This window comes from Lineus longissimus, chromosome 10 (genome assembly GCF_910592395.1).
Source record: "Lineus longissimus chromosome 10, tnLinLong1.2, whole genome shotgun sequence".
NCBI classification, from domain to species: Eukaryota; Metazoa; Nemertea; class Pilidiophora; order Heteronemertea; family Lineidae; genus Lineus; species Lineus longissimus.
This window is the reverse complement of record NC_088317.1, coordinates 9,481,007-9,498,674: the sequence shown is the minus strand read 5'-3', so window position 1 is coordinate 9,498,674 and position 17,668 is coordinate 9,481,007. Positions and strand designations below refer to the sequence as shown.

Sequence of the window (17,668 nt, the reverse complement as noted above, 5' to 3'; positions counted from 1 at the left end):
CAATAACCAGACAGGTTGTCCATGATCAGGACATGCGCATCACAAGTGTCATTAAATGTTCCAGCCATTGACTAGCAAGCAATATCCCTGATCTGGGGGTGTGGGGGCTGTATTTTTTACTTATGAATAATGACAATGTGAGGAAACAAAATTGAATTGATGTAAACGTTATATTTGGGTATTCACATTTCACATTTCTTACACATTTAGCTTAACATTCACTCTTCACTTGTAGGCTGAATCTTGATCGCAGCACTATCCGGTATCTCATTGATGGGCTCCTACCCAATAACACAGTAAAATGTAGGTCAACATAGACAACTGTTACTGTTTCTAACTGAAACCTACATGTACCTGCATTAAAACAAATCTTGGAGATCAAGCCGGTAAATATAATGCCCTGACATTGAAACTGTCTGTGTGAAAGGCCGCCTTATTGATCCCCTTTGAAAATGATAGATGCTTCACCATGGTGTTACTCACCCCAAAGTAATACTAGTAGATTTATGCAGATATGGAGGCATTCAAGGAACACAGTCGTACACCACCTGCCTTTTCCAGTGATGTGGTGAGAGTGATAGCCTTCATCAGTTCAAATCTGTCTTGTTAACACCAAGATGAGGGTCAATCATCACTTTCAAGAAGGATTCGCCAAGGCACCTGACACAGATATCACATACTGGACATGCATGCACCCTCAGGCAGATGTCAACTGTCAGAGTTATAGCTACATATTAATTCATTTACACAATAAACAATTGAGAATGGACGGACCCTCGGACAGGTGTCAACTATCAATGTCAACTATCAAGATAAATGTCTGAGTAATAACTACATATCATTTCATTTACAAAATAGACATTTGAAGAATGGACGGACAATGTCACTGGACATGCTGGAAGTGACAAGACAATGAATGATATGAATAAAGACGAGCAAATACTTTTTTCTAAAACTCTGCATACATTTACACTAGGCCTTTCTGTACAAAATTGAAGTAAAAGCATTCGCTGGTCTTTATTCATATCACCCAATGTCACTGGAAGTGCTGCATCTTATTTCATTTAACAAAGCGAGGAAAACTTTTCTACTCATCAGCAGAATTGGACAAGAAAGCATGCAACATATACAAGGTTAGATTGAAGTCCAACACTCATGCCACTGAAGACGGAAATTATTAAGTACTGTAATGCAGGGTGTCTCAAAAACTCTTACATCCCCCTCCCCCCTTGAAGGTTATTTTCCAGTCGCTAAGGTAAAGGCGAAACATAAGGTGAGATTTCCGCCACAACCGCATTCCCTACTCCCCCCTTCATGTCGAACTATTGCACTGCCAGGCCCACAAATGCATTGCTATTGACTTAAATAACAAGAACCTTGCAAACGTTTTTGGGAAAGCTTGTAGCTCAGTACCATCCTCCGTGGCATCATTGTCCAGTGCTCATGCTACCACTGGCCAATGAAGCAATATTATAAAAGTGCATGCTAGATAGATTATAGACGCATACCTGTTGAATTCACCATGATCTGAAACATCAATTTCAAAACAGATCAGGAATGCAATGCAGACTCTAAAACCTGGTACATTGAGTGTCCTGTTGTTCACGAAACATTGTCATCAATACTATATAATATCAGCACTTGAAATTTAAACATATTTAATGGCTATTGAATGAACCGACACATTGCAATACACATTAACTACTTGCTCTGAAACATCTTTCTCAATTCATGACTGATTTTCCTTTCGCGGCAACTTCGTGCAATCATCTTGGTAACAGGGTGGTTGCAGTAAATACATTCATCATCATTCTTCTTCAAACCACACCTACACGATTCTGCCGAAATTGGGTTTACATGATACTTGCTATTATCACGTTTTTTTGTCATTTCTTTGGCCTCACCCTGCAGATCATTTTCTCGAACCCAGTATAGCTGCACATATTCGTGCCTAAACACGCATTTCCACCTATTTTGGGGAGTTGAAAACTTTGAATATAGTGCAACCTGCTTGTGCTTTGCCTCTCTGCCCTGCATTGTATTGATACCTAAACCAACACCAAATTTCCAGTATATCAACTTGGCATGGTATGGGACAATATATCCTATATGCCAGGTGGTGAGCGAAGGTTTCGTAAAGAACAGTGCATGGGTGGCGTGGTATAGCTCACACACATCTTTCAGTTGCTCAAGTTCTGCTTGACTGAACTTGATTTTTGACCAAAGGGCAATTGCTTCCCTGAGCAAGGTCCATGCATAGTGAATGAGTAGCTGGCGGAATTTCAAGTGAGTGGTATTACTGGTCTCATCTAAGACTTTTGTGAGATTGGGGAACTCTACACAAAATTTCATCGAGTCCTCACCAGTGAAGCGAATTGTGCAGTCTTTGAGTCCACCAGCAGACGTCCTGGCTTCTCTCAGCCATTTAGTGAGTCGAATATACATCTTACCTGCTTTCATTGTTTCTCTCAGGCAGTGCAGATACTTACCCAAGGGACAAGCTATGAATTCCTCATCATTGAAGGGCTTTTTGAGCACTTTGTCATCGGTTCTCTTCAAGACCTCAAAGAGAACAATCTTATTCAGCTGCTGACAGGCATTATTTTTCAAATGCAGTGGCTCCACAAACACTTTCTCACAATACTTACCCAGAATGGGTCTATGTTCTTGTCGAGAATGCATGCCTTTGATAGCGTCTAGTATCTTGGCCCTGTTCGTCACGTTCTTCTTCAGACTTATTACTTTATTAGCATGTTCTAACCTCTGAAGATAACCCCATGGTTTCCATGTGCTCTTCTCGTCTGTACCAAAGGATGCATTGAGGGTACCCAGCTCATCTTATGCACATTGCCAAATGTGGAGGGGTATGTGGCAGCATTTGACAACTCCCCACATGCTATCGCAGCCCATTTGCAATCAGCTGGGACTAGCTCAAGTCTAAATCTGACAGCCACTGACCCAATAGTAAACTCCTTCTTCTCAATTTCTTCTAACTCAGCTATGATCCTTTCGAGTTGGGATATGAACACTGGATCATCTTCAGTAACATCTGCCCCAAACAGCAGAAAGTTATGATCACAACTACCGACCTTTCCAAGTACATTTAAGAAAGAAAGTGGGAGGGATGTTTGGGTTTTGAACTTACCCGACGGGGCGCCGTCTGCACCTATCGCAATACAAAATTCTCCCCGAGGCTTATTGAACCAACTCAGACCGATTCCACCATCTTTGGATAGCACTTCATCGATGCGTAGGTACAAACCGGCTAGTTTCAGCAAAGTAGCCTCAACATTTCTATAACAACCACTGATCCCTTCGACAGATGTGGACGCAAGACTTTCCTCAATCTTGTCAATTTCTTCCTTCATTTCCTTATAAGTGAGTAACTCAGGTTTGGCAACACCTTTGTCAGCCAGCCTAATAGCACTGTACTTCCTGCTGCTGATCAAGCCAACTTTGTACAACACTCTCACACTTCTTACTATATTGGAGTGTGTGCGTCTATTGTGAATCACTTGCCTTTTCATCACCTTACCTTGGCTAACTACCTTTCTGCATTTCTTACTATTCTTAACATACACCTTCAGTTCAGCAGGACTAGTCAATTGTACCAGAGAGTGCCACATACCATCTTTAACATTTTCCACATCACCACCATGCACCGATTGTAAAGCCGTAACAGTTTTTTTAACGCGACTGCTAGCTGTCTTCGGATCCAATAGGGTAGTGTCAGTGTCATTTGGAATAACTCGAGTTGGAACTTTCACTTTCACTTCAGGGCCCCTCCTGTTTCCTTTCTGGTCTACTTGCATCAGTTGATTGGCTGGATCAAGCGCTACTTGTGTTGTAGTTTCAGTTGTTGCAGTTCTTACATCGCACTGTAATCTTTCTCTCCATTCAATCTGAAGTTTATAACTACTGTAATTAAACATATGTATGAGCAACTGAAGATCACCAAGCAGGAAAGAGGGCAAATTTAAATACTACTAGTGCCAGTGTAATGTGAAGCTCTATTAACAACTGACTGGGCATGAGACAGGAGGAAGCACCTGACATCATTTCTACTTACATCTGCATTCAGTTCTCTCACACGATCTTCTTTCTATAAAATAGTATTCTCCAGCTGCACAACTTGCTTTTGGACCACTTTCATTGCACTGGAGTGAGCCATGTCAAGCCTGGCCTCTTTCTGGGCACACATGTGCTGCCCTACATTCCAACTGCTATGTTTTCCCTGGGGCAAAATAAAGTAAAGGTTATCTCAAAACATTGCAATCTTGACTCATTGCAAACCGTAGTTAAAAGATATTCACATGCACTGATTCAGTACCGGTAGGTTGTTGTTTACCACCAAGGTTAAAGACCTGCACCGCAGTTGGCATTATGTTATGTCAAGAGAATTGAGACAAACATCAAAGCCACTGTTGGAAAGAATTCATTGGCCAAGCACAGTAATATATCATGGTGTCGTGTTTCCAGTTTGACACCTCTCAATACGTATCAATAACTCTGAAAAAGGCAGTGCCTTATCAGTGTTGATTGTATCTTATCCACATTATATATGTTACAGTAAGTATTGCTGATTACCTCTTGCGTTTTCTTCTTCTTGTTCTTCAGTTTTTCAAATTCTTTGCAATAAGAGTCGAACACAATGTTGCTGTCCATACGGATCTGGCTGCCTTCATCCCTGTTGAATTTAGTGCAGTTGTCTCGAACAAGTAGCATGTCAGCATTGAATTCATCGAGATTATTGTACTGGTTGCCCTGAAAACGTCGGGAAGGATGAAAGACAGGCGCCAAACAAGAATCTACTTAGTTCATCAACAGAAGACACAGGATCTGGAGGAGGGGGAAAATTCATGAGTGATTTGCATGTTAACTCAACAAACAAACGTATACATGTAGTGACAAAGATCTCATTTACATTTAGTTTCTCCTGGATAGTTGTAAAATCCATTGGCTGATCAATTTCTTCACAATACCCCGGCACATCATCAGGATTTACTGAAATGAGACAAATTTATGTATTGTACTGTGATCAGAATAGACATCAATTCTCATCAACATGGCAAACTCTTATACCGGTATTTCATTGCTTCAACTTCGAATAGGTAGGCCTACATCACATGAACTGATTGGAGTTACTGGTACTATAAGTAGTAATCAGTTTTACCTGGATACCTAAACCAGCCAGAGGGGTTTCGGCCATCTCTAGCCACTCTCTTTCGTCCTCCCTGGTAGTGGAAAACCTTGCGAAGGAGTTCAGTGCACTCCCCAACCTTCCCTTTGTCCATCGCCTGCGGGACTGCCATTACTGTGTTAGTGCCTGAAATAGAGACATGTATCATTGTTTAAAAAACCTCAACCATTTCTATAGAGTATTGTAGGTAGCATTTCTAGATGTCATGGAAGTGTGAGGCTAGCCTGCAAAAATGGACATGAATATGAATGCATGGTATGCAAGACCAAGGCCTACCCCCCCCCCCCTCCCCAGGGCTACCTCGCTTGCCTTTAGGGCCACAGGGGTGACACACGTATACCGGCCAAGCCTATAGCCTCGGCCAGAGGGGCCGGGGGGGAGGGGATTTGTAATATCGGTTACAGCCGTGTGCCCCCCCCTTGACCCCGCCTCCTGTTGGAGGGGGCCGGGTGTGGAAATTGTCGGAAACTGTTCCTTTACTATGCCTACCGGGTACGCTAAAAAGAACAACAGGCAGGGACAGGGTTACAAAATAGGCTTGTGGCATGGTGTGCTCTTGTAATGCATCGTTGCATGCACACAGTGCATGCATAGAGTATAGACCTCAAGGTCAATGCATGTATTGGGTGCACTGAAGACATTGCATCAACCTATAGCATGGTATGCTGCTCTGAAAGTTAGGATGACTATTCCTGTGGTCAGTGCCTAGTATAGGGAATGCTTCTTAGCACTCAAAACAGCATAATTAATAATTTGGGACAATGTCCAAGGTCATTTGCAAGCCAAGGAGGACTTGGCCGCCATTAGGGCCTATGTGCATGCGCCATGACCTAAAGACAATGGAAAATTGGTTGTCCAAATTGGAACAAATGTTTTTCTTCAAGACGGTGCACTGCATTGGTCTGACATTACATACACACAATCTTGAATACCCTAAACCAAACGCCAATTTTTCCGTTTTTTAAGTAATACGGTCATTATGGCGAATATCGTAAGTTAGTATTGACCAAGTTCTACTTCCTGTGCAAAAAGTGTCACTTTTGGAGGCATATTTCGACGTTAAAATTGATGAAATACTTGATATTTTCCAAAATCACTTACACTGACCACCATTGCTGCTGGATTCCCGACCTTGCCACCAGAAGCAGCACCTCCTGGTCTCATTAGCTCACCTCTTAGCAGAGGTGAGCTTATCCCATACCGTGGCGTCCGTCGTCCGTCGTCGTCGTCGTCGTCGTCGTCGTCGTCGTCGTCGTCGTCGTCGTCGTCCGTCGTCCGTTAGCAGGGCACGTTTCGTAACTGTTAGAGCTATTGAGTTGAAACTTGGTACACATGTACCCTTATGTAATGACACCTTGGAGACCAAGTTTCAGTCTGATTCGTTTCAAGGTTTGGCCACCAGGGGGCCAAACGTTAAAAGTGAAAATATGCAATATCTCCCTTAATAGTAGTCGGGAAATTTTGAAAAAAATATGGTAGGTACTTCTAGCAAAGGTGCATCATATATCCTCCGGGTTTTTGATTTGACCTCCTTTTCAAGGTCACAGAGGTCAAATGGTGTAAATTGGCCGTTAGGATGTAACGATGGCACGTTTCTAAACTGCAATGACTATTGATACCAAATTTGGTACACATTTACCTCTTAGTCAGGTGATCTCAGGGACCGAAGTTTGGTCCAATATGATTCACCACTTGACCACCAGGGGGCAAAATCCAAAAACCTTAAAAATGTGATTATTCCTTAACTTCTTGCCCGATTGCCACCAATTTGATATCATGGGTACATCTAACCACCATACAGTATATGTCACACAGGTTTTTAATTTGACCTTCTTGTCAAGGTCACAGAGGTCAAATGGCGTAAATTCGCCGTCAGGCCGTAACTATGGCACGTTTCTTAACTGCAATGACTATTGATCAGAAATTAAGTACACATGTACCCCTTGGTCAGGTGATCTCAGGTACCGAAGTTTGGTGCGATCTGATTTGCCGTTTGGCCTCCAGGGAGGGGGCCAAATCCTAAATTCTTCAAAATGCCATTATTCCTAGTAATGACTTGCCCGATTGGCACCAATTTTATATCATAGGTACATCTAATTCTAACAACCATTCAATGTGTCACCCGGGTCTTCTTTGATTTGACCTACTTTTCAAGGTCACAGAGGTCGAATGTACTGTAAATTGGCCATTTTGGGGAAATTGTAATTGCTTGGACCTACATCAAACCTAACACTACATGACACAATACCATGCTCTATATCCATCTTTCCTCCACATGAGGTGAGCACAATGGCCCTGGCCATTTCATTCAAGAGTGTGGAACCGTGTGTAAAACGTAGAGAGGTCAACCCTCTGTGCGCACTGCTGCCATCCTGCGGCAAATTACGGAACTGATGAGGTACGATGCGACAAGATCATCAGAAGTGCTGCGCTGTGTACCATTTCTGTATATTATATTGAATAACACCCGATTTTCCTTATTATATGAGTTTTCTTATGTTCACTGCGGAACAGAATAAAAACTTGTAAATAGTTCAATTGTTTCATAATATAACTTTAAAAGTTCATTGATTGAACCATTCTTAATATAGTGATCATTTCTAAGTTTAAAATCATTAATCATAAAGCTAGCTAAGATAAAAATCAGGGTAATTCCCAAAATACTGGTAAATTACTCTTTTCCAATCTGATACCACATTTTGGTCACGAGAGCTTTGTTCGAACCATTTTACATTCATCATTTTGTTCATAAAATTAATTGATCTGTCTAATTGCTCCTTAAATAGCGACCAGTCTATTTTAGCACTCTTCTGTCTGTATTCTGTCTTATCCATAGGTCTCATGTTTAACGAAGAGAAACACAGTTCAGTGTAATATTTGAATTCCTTGATTGGTAATACATTATCCAACTCTTCTTCAATTACTGGATTATTAATAGATCTTTGGTAATCTACCCACAATGATCTACAATAATCCAGGAATTTATTATGTCTGTTCTTTTCAAAATCACTTTCTGGTTTTGTTACATAGCATTTAACACATTTAAATGTAGGTCCTGAAACTACTGGTTGACGCTGATAAACATTGACTGTTCCATAATTATTATTAAATATTTGTCCTTCTATTTGTTGCTTGATTTAATAGAAAAATGTTTTATTAACCTTTTACTTTATTCTCTAAAGATTTTACTTCTGGGATTTAATCTCTGAAACTGGTAACCATTCATTGAATTTATCACTGTAACCCTTCCACTGTAACCCTTCCATCTTTCTGGCGTCTATTGGTTTCATACCTATTGATGAGTGAAATGTATTATTGTACCACTGACCAAATCATCCAGCACGTCAGTCCACTTGTCAGTCTCTTTAGCAGTGAAATACCTCCACATCTTCTCTTTCAAAGTCCTGTTGAATCTCTCTACGACTGCTGATTTCTTGTCCGATTTTGAGGAGAACCACTCTATGTCATTTTCTGTTAAAAGTTGCTTGAAGTGTTTGTTGTAGAATTCAGTACTGTCATCGAATTGATTCTTTTCCGGTATCGCCGTAACTGGTGTTAACTCTTTAAAAATCACTTTAAATGAATCTCTGATTTCTTCTCCTCTCTTATTCTTCACTGCCACAGCCCAAGCATAACGAAGCTGAACAAATCTATGACTGTTAAAGTGAATCTGAATCCTTTATTCTTACTATCATATTTTGGCATGTCAACCAGGTCAGCTTGCCACTGTTGATTGATGTAAGATACCATTGTTTTTCTAAAGGTGAATTTCTTAATGGCTGGTTTATGTAGTTGGTGTGTCGGTAGTGTGTCTAGGAATCTTGATGTCCAACTCTAAACCTCTCAATTTTTTGGGTCTATTCTGCCATCTGGCCATAGATGTTTAAACTAAATTTGTTTTGTGCTGATCTCTGAGCATGCTCAGACAGTTGCAATTCGGCACCCATCTTTAAACACCCAGTTTCATATTTCTTCCACAAAATCAAAATTATATATCTATTTACCCTACTTTTAAAATTATAAATTACCAACAATATGTAAGTTGCTTATCCCTATTCAACTACACTAAGGTCAAATAGTCAAGAGTCATCTGAAAGAGGGTTATTTTGCTAACCTTCAGTGTCACTCACCGCCCAGGTTTATCTAGTATTCACTCCATGTACATGTTGTACTACGTTGTGTGCACTGTGTAGTACATTGTGCAGTGCGTGCATTTGCACCCTGCTTTTTCCATCCAATAATTATACAAATTCAACCCATTTCATCTTCTTTATTCTATCTGTTGTGCTTGTCATGCACAAAAAGTAATTTATAGAAAGTTGTGGTAAATTTATCCATGATTTTACTCTCAATTTTACCCAAAATTTTCTTCACAGTCACAGTGCATACATCGTGTACATTCATGTACATTGTTGTGTAGTTCTCAACCAAAATTTATCCCAATTCTAAAATTCGATGAGTGATTTTTTGCATTGTGCAACCATGCCCATTATCATCTTTTTATAAATATTGGTACGAATTGCAACTCATTCGTGACACTGCTGCCACCCAACAACAAAATGGTAGCCAAACCCAAGTGTTGTCGCAAATTAAGAAGCTGAGGTCATCCAATGCTTGAACCTTGAGAAAGAGATGCAACAAAGCAATACGAGCCGTAGAGGATGGCTGGTCGAAGGCCACACTTAGAGACTGTTCCGTGAATGTCCAATCTGATTTAGACACACTCACAACTACACACGAACTATACATTTCATTAATCGAATCCCCGTCCGCGGTACAACAAGCTAATGACTGGATGCAAGTGAGAGCTGAGCATGCTAATCAAGTAATGCAGAACATTGCAACACGTCTATTGTCTGATGACATTCAATCCGTTACTACTGGTGTGTTATCTGAAACTGAATCCATATCATCTGATCACAAACTTGCTGTTAGTAGTATGTATCCAGATCAACTACGGAGTGACCGAAGAGTAGAACAGAAGCAGGCATTTGTCAAGGCTGAATTGAACGCATCTAGACTACGGGAAGAGGTAAAGAAGGGAAGACAGAAACAACAAGAAAAAGAGGAGTGGCTGAAGTCGAGCAAAGTGCCTAAAGATGTAAAGCCCAAGAAACCCGAGCAACCTAGGCCTGTTGGTGCAACCACAGCACCTCGCGTTATGTTTAAGGAGTTGGCTCATCGTATTACAACAACAAGTATTCCGTACAAACCGCCAGTCAGTGGAAATCGAACTGCGCCATTTGCTCAACATTCAGTCACACCGGGCTTAGTGTATCATGTGTTACCAGATGAAGATACTCGAGCTGATGCAAACCAATATGTTTTGGATTCTGAATCACCTTCGTGGGAGATGCGACCGCCAATCGATGAATGGATTGATAAATTGGTATGTGGACAGGAGACTGTGTTGCCAAGGCAGACAATGTTAACTCAACCCAAAGATCAGATGCTAGCAGCGTTAGTCAAGCTAGAGAGTGACAGAGCCCTACCAGCAACAAGGATTCCAATTTTTGATGGTTCTGCCCTCTTGTGGCCCAAGTTTGTTGAACAGTTCTACACTCAAGTTCACTGCAAGCCTGGAATCGATGATGCGCGTCGCATGGATCTTTTACCGTCGCATGTTTCAAAGGATGCTCAAACAGTGATAAAGGGGATAGGATATAGTGGTAGTTGCTACGCCGATGCACTGAAGGAACTGAAGAGGGCATTTCGACACAGAAATAAAGTCGCACGAGCCTATCTTGATTTGATTACAACAGGAAACACAATCCCAGCAAGAAATCCTATTGCACTTCGTCAGTTTTACGTTGATATAAGAGACTGCATCATTACTCTAACTCAGCTGCACTATACCAACGACATGCAAGGAACCAATCTTCTTGTGAGAGTATCGAGGCGCCTCCCAGTCAACCGTGTTAGATTTTGGAATCGTCACATATCTGGCATATCGAAGACAAGGGAACCATCCATACTCGACTTAAGGAATTGGTTGAAAGAATGTGTCGACACTGAGTTCAATCCATACTCTGTCAAGTTGGATACTTTAAAGGGGAAGACTCCAGCCGCAGCTCACTCGTATAACACTGCCTTTCAGAAACCAAAGGGAAAGTTTGATAAGTATGAAAGAGGAACCAGGGGCTGGTCTAAAGTTCTTTAACACCTCCACATCTAAAGATGCCTTCTTGAGAAGTGGGACAACAATGGCCTCCTTCCACTCCTCAGGGAAGATCCCTGATGAAAGAGACAGGTTGAATATCTTGGTAATGATTGGCAGCAGCGTGGTTAGGGCATCTTTTACTAGTGACGTGGGCGCTGGGTCAAGACTGCAATGCTTTGACTTCATCGCCTTGATCACCTTGGCAACATATTGTTCGTCCACCTCCTTAAACATGGAGAGAGAACTTTGCACATTGTATTGTTCACTACAGGCCTTGTCAACGTCAACTTGGGGAAGTCTTTGCTTAATGCCAGCGACCTTATCAACAAAGTACGTGTTAAATCGTTCTGCTAGTTCACCATCATCATCGTGGCTGGGAAGCGGAGATGGTACCTTACGTGACATATCATCTGATCACCAACATTTTCCGCCAAATCGGAGCAGAAATTTTCAATGTTGATACCCTTAAGTCTTCGATATGTAATGTCCTTGGTTGGAAGAGGTGGTTTTCGCATATTCAGCATGAATGAACCACGAAGTGGTCAGATATTGATGGACGACTAACAAAAACGTCAGTGACTGATGAGTCTTCCCTTCATGAAATCACAGGATCCAATAGAAGACCGTCTATGTGAGTGGCTTCCTTAACGTGCTGAATCAGGCTAAACTGATCAAGAAGAGCTCCAAACTTGCGTGTCGACGAGTCTGTAGGAATGTCTAGGTGTAGGTTTAGATCACCTAATAGGACAATCTTGTCATTCGGCAATTCTGCATTCAAACGATTCAGCAGATCTGGGAATTCCTCGAAAAAGACTTTACGCGTCACATTTGGAATTTTATCCGGACGGTATATCAACACCAAGCAGTAGTTCTGACTATCCCAAGATACTCTAGCCCGTAGACATTCAAAACTTCGCGGCCAGCCAATGGATTTGATCCGAAATTTCAAAGATGACCGGAACAATATTCCAACACCACCACCGCCAAGCGAGCGCTTTCTCGAGCATGGAACGTGCCTGAAGCAGTAACCATCGGGTGTTATCGCATTAGCCGAGATCACATCATCACGGGATAACCATGTTTCATTTATCAGTAGTATGTCAATGCCATTATCAATAGTAAAATTCACTATTCTGTCAGCCTTATTGCCTATCGAGCGTGCATATCTGCCTACCCTGACTGTCCGAAGAAAATGGTTAAAGGAGGAACGCAGCCTTGCAGAGGACAACCTTGTGGTGATCCAGGATGACAATTTACCTCGTGGAGATTGGGAAATGGCTAGAGTGGTCAAAACATACCCAGGAGATAATGGGAGGATCCGTTCTGCTTTGCCGAAGACCGCAAAATCTACCTACGTCAGGCTGGTGGCCAGAATCTGCCTTCTCGAGGAAAACTTCTACTATGAACATTAACGAGGAAACGATAATGTGAACAGTGACAGTGTGTGCCTCTTTGATACGTCTGGTTAATCAAGCTTTGGGAGACTTGTGACTTTGAGTTGAAATTTTCCTAACATGTATATCCAATCAGGATATCATAAACTAAGCTGAGTTGATAAGCACTCCGCTTTCTAATTATATACTACTCAATGGCATATTTCTCCTAAGGGCTGATTTTAGTTTCCCACTTTATTGCATCTGATGTGCTAGTAACCTCTCAATGCAATATATACATATCATTAGTGAACTTAGTAACGTATACATGCAGTACCAAAGAATCGCTTTGGTTTGTTTATTCTGGCTCCATTCTGGATGAATCAAAAGAAACGCTTTGGATTGGAGCTTGTGTTGCTCATAGTTATGCAGATGTCAGACATGGCACTTTGATTCACAGGCTTAAAATTGGGCTCCTTGCCAAAAATTTGGGATATTCACTCCATATTTGGAGATAAGTCCTGAATTTAAAGTATAACCGAGGTCGAGTTTAAACCAACTCCCTGATCCAGTTTGACCCTGTGCTGTCATCCGTGCTCATGGCCGTATTCTGTATGTTCGTCTGTGCTTGCGCTTGATCGAAATGAAGTTGCCTTGAAACTGATTTCTTTGCAAGATCATTGTGGCCATTGTCAGGTGGACACCACAGTACCGGTACAATCAATTCTATTTTTTTTTCTTAAGATTTTTTGGGGCGGAGGGATATCTCCAAAATAATTTACTTACCATACTTTGTCTGGCCTAAAAATTGGCTACAATGTTTTTATTTTGAAGTCATGTGTTGGAGGACATTCATGTTTGAGCTGCCAAAACTGGCAAAAGACAATGACAATATGCCAATATTGTTCGAAGGACTGACGATGTTCGACAAAACTGACTTTACCTAAAGATGTCGTGCACCTTTTTCAGGGATGGACATTCGGACATTCTATTTTTTTCTGTTTGTTTGACCTGTCCCATTCCTGCTGGGTAGTAATGAAGGTTAGTGGTTTCCCTTCATTTCAGAGCTTTATATTGCCTTAGCAGGTCGTCTTATGACTACCAGCTTCCTATTTATCTTTTAAGACCATGATCTTCATTGTTCAGCAGAAGTCCGATGTGGACAGACCAATGGTGAACTTTAGCATGTTGCTATCAAGCTGCACTGCCAACGGCTCCAGCTTAAATACCAATAAGATGGTCCTAATTTGCTCTATACTGCCTTCGGTTCGGGCATATTTATCATTACTGTTACTGCCCTACGGCTTTGAGTTGTGTTTTGGTGCACTCGTATAATACCGTTAAATTTTATGCCCTTTGCTGAGGTTATGTATCGTACACCTTTGTTCAAGGTTAATACACCATCTGTTTGGATGTTACCAATTTTTACTCTGTCAGGGGGGTGGCAATGTTGGTGTCCAACTCTAAACCTCTCTATTTTTTTGTCTATGCTGCCATCTGGCCATAGATGTTTCAACTAAATTTGTTATGTGCTGATCTCTGAGCCTGCTCAGACAGTTGCAATTCGGCACCCATCTTTAAACACCCAGTTTCATATTTCTCTCACAAAATCAAAATTACTCTAGTCTCGGTTTTTGATGGTGGGTTTGCAATATGCAGGCCATTCCCCTTCACAAACTACGTAGAGCATGGTTACTCCACTCTTTACGGTAGGCAAAGTTCGCCGAACATTCATTTATCATCTATGAATGCTTTGTTGTCATTTGGTCTTTTATTAAGCCTAAACCTGAACCAAAGCTCCGGTCTCAGACCACTTGCTGGGAACCATCGCTTCGTTACAGTCAGATGTGCAAGTACATTACATTGACAGGTCCGAGTTGTAAATAGGACGCCCACATATCTATTAAATATAACTCATACACTGAAATCTGAACAATTTGTGCGTCTTGTTTTGTTCTCCCTGCGACCTGCTTCTCTACTTAGCGTAACAGTATATTTAATGATGATACATGACATATCACGTGAGTTTTTGATTTGACCTACTTTTCAAGGTCACAGAGGCCAAAAAGCATGAATTAGCTGATGGGTGGCATGTTTTTTTGACTCCTGGAGCTATTGACTTGAAACACAGTGCATTTGTAGCCCTATGTTATGAAACTTTGCAGACCAAGTTTATGTCTGGTACGATTCCTTGTTTTGAAATTCGAAAAAACAATGAAACAGCTTTTCATTATATGACTTGAAACTTGGCACATATTTTCTGCTATGTAATGACACCTGTGGGACCAAAATTCACACCGGTGTGATTCCTGAAATGACCACGAGGTGGCTTGAACCAAAAACACAAAAAGTGCTATATTTCCCTAATCAAATGCCCGATCATCACCAAAGTTTTATCGCAGGTACATGTAATTACGATACTTGACGTGTTACACATGTATTTGCCTCTACTACTCCTACCGCGTTAGCCCTAAAAACATATCTATAACATACACTAATGGCCCATGTTAAAATCCTTTTGATTTAGAAATGCCACAAACTCATTCTTTCCGTTGCAAGTATTTATTTTTACTGCACTCTCCAGTATACTTGTTCAAAATTTGTTGAGTCAACCGTAGAGGGCTGGCTCTATGGTTTGCAAAGTTCAAGCTAAAATCTGGACTCACAGGAGCCCCACACTGGAACGAAGGAAATGTAAATGTAAAAGCATGGGTCCTCCCTGTACACCAAATGCATGCTGTTAAATCGCCATTAAAACCTCACAAACAGGTTTTGAATGGAGATGTTATTTACTTGCACATATGTGAGCGTGACGGTTCATCTCCACACAATTCTGCCGCATATATACAGGCATGACAATGAACTGGTTGACATAGTGGTTAAATGATATTTACCTTGAACTAATTTCCATGCTGTTCAGTAACAATAATAACATCCATTCATTGACAATAGGTGAGCACATGGCCCCTGGTCATTTCATTGTGCAATTTGTACTTTATTAAAATATTTCTTAACTGTTACGTGATTAAGTTCCTCGGGAGCAAAAAACTATTCTACATCATTTAAAACATATGTCAGTAAGAATTATGATATTTTTTGAAAGTGTTTTTTTGTATTTTTTTGTTGCAGAGATGGAGAAGAAGATATTTTAAGCTCAAGGGAAGAAAACTTTACTATGCAAAGGATACTATTGTAAGTATACATGTTCTTAGTAAAAAAGTTGTTGTCAAGAAAGAGTATTCCAAAATTGGAGCCTATGCCTGTCCTTGTATTCTGCATAACGCCACCACAAATAAGAGACATGCAAGATTTTCAGTAATTGTCGTAGGGCATGACATAGGGTCCCGAAAATGAGAGTCAGCCCTCCTCTAACAATCGATATTTATCGAATGAATTTAAGACCTGCCCTAGATAATGCCCGCCGACTGGCAAAGCAAAGGGAACTGTTATTTTGTCTTTGTGACAAAACTATTTTTCTTGAGTGATGCTTTTACCAGAAAGTTAATCTGCTATTTACAACTTTTAATTTACAACTTCTTTGGCTTGATTATTTCTGGGGTTTAAAAAGTCCCCAGTAGATTGCACTTTTACGGCCGCTGGGATCTTAAGTTTGCAAGCACTTTCATTGGAACAGGCCACGCTGATGAGGTGAAATTTTTGAAAGAAAATTGATTTAGGAATGTGTTTAGTCGGTTAATACCTCGGATTAGGTCAACGATGGACATTGCGAGTTTTCAACTTTTGCCACTAGTGGGCCTCACAGCTGTTTCAGCTAAGCCTAAACATGACATCAAAATGACCCATCCCTACCATAGACCTCCTGCCCAGAGATTGGTCAGTGCAATAATCATGTTAACCACTTATATAAACATTTTCACTATCACACATCGCAATACCCATTTAGTCCAAAGGGTTATTGCATTGGCATTGTTCAAAAGACCTGCGCAAGCCTTTGGAAATCCTGCAAAAAGTAACATCGGTTTTGATTAGCTCATTAGCTTCGTCAATTGCCATGCCACCCGGCTTCAAAATTTACGAAATTCGGATTCGAAAGAATGCTAGGTTTATGCAAATAAACCAACTGTTCAACTGCGTACAATGGACACTTATCTAACCTATCACTGATCGCGTTTTGCACTGTTTGGTGGTGTTGCTGTAACTCAAGCATTGTCTTCGCAACGTCGTGAAATCGCTTTTTTAGGTTTCCTACATACTCTTTGTAAGAATGCGACAAACCAAGATTAACTTTGAACCTAATTTCACTAATATCGGGCGGGTCACGAAGGAACAACATGTAATGTGGTGAATGTCCTCCCAAGTGCGGCGATGCAAACGAGTTGTAGCTAAACTGTGCTACTGAGACGTAACATACCCAGTCATTGCCGTATTGGCCTAAGTTAGCCTTTATCATATCTCCTACTGTATGCATATGACATTCTACCATCATGAAAACATGATTTTCAACACTTATGCAAGGTTGATCAATACCAAGTGATGAGCAAAGTAGAGAGAAAAGCTTCCCTGTAAGCGAAGTCGCCGCATCTGTTACAACTACAGACGGGATACCAAACATGGTTACAACCTTTTGGAGAAAAGCTCCGCAAATTGTCTCTGCCTGTAATGACTTTAGTGGTGTACAAATTATGTAACGTGTCACGGCATAACTTGTTATCGTCACTTGCTTGTAACCGTAAGTAAGGCGGCATTGACTTGAAGTCGAGACTTATTGTTTTGAACAAACAATAATGATGTGGAATGCGTGGGACGTAAGTTGTCAGTTTTACCCTTTATTTGCTAACACTGTGAACAACCTTTGATGTAGCTTGCTATACGCTCAAACATGTTGTCGCAGAAAGAGAAATTTCGACGGAGAGTCAGACAGGTTTTTACCGTAACCGTGTGTGAACTAAGTCGTTCATCATGATATCTGCTTAT

The 17,668-nt window shown here is 41.0% G+C and overlaps 2 protein-coding genes across 2 annotated transcripts in view; one reads left to right on the top strand and one right to left on the bottom strand.

Annotated features, from left to right (window-relative positions):
* LOC135494968 (diacylglycerol kinase delta-like) overlaps window positions 1-17,668 on the top strand; it is a 782,762-nt gene that overhangs the window by 159,286 nt on the left and 605,808 nt on the right. The window contains exon 4 of the mRNA XM_064783336.1: window positions 15,863-15,925. Within this exon, the coding sequence (XP_064639406.1) occupies window positions 15,863-15,925 (63 nt within the window). The remainder of the gene's footprint in view (window positions 1-15,862; window positions 15,926-17,668) is intronic.
* LOC135494897 (uncharacterized) lies at window positions 1,054-6,331 on the bottom strand. The gene is made up of 7 exons (XM_064783208.1): window positions 6,302-6,331; window positions 5,174-5,326; window positions 4,925-5,004; window positions 4,588-4,764; window positions 4,070-4,234; window positions 3,629-3,902; window positions 1,054-1,527 (listed from the first exon to the last, which is right to left on the bottom strand). Exons 2-5 carry the CDS (start codon window positions 5,310-5,312, stop codon window positions 4,103-4,105), a joined length of 528 nt encoding a protein of 175 aa, XP_064639278.1. The 5' UTR covers window positions 5,313-5,326; window positions 6,302-6,331; the 3' UTR covers window positions 1,054-1,527; window positions 3,629-3,902; window positions 4,070-4,102.

What these genes read in the sequence shown, in the direction of transcription:
- LOC135494897 (XM_064783208.1), bottom strand. Translation starts at nt 5,312, where the DNA reads ATGGCAGTCCCGCAGGCGATGGACAAAGGGAAGGTTGGGGAGTGCACT. An exon ending in TGGCTGGTTTAGGTATCCAG is followed by an intron (nt 5,005 to 5,173) that starts GTAAAACTGATT and finishes GTCTCATTTCAG; the next exon opens with TAAATCCTGATGATGTGCCG. An exon ending in CTATCCAGGAGAAACTAAAT is followed by an intron (nt 4,765 to 4,924) that starts GTAAATGAGATC and finishes CGACGTTTTCAG; the next exon opens with GGCAACCAGTACAATAATCT.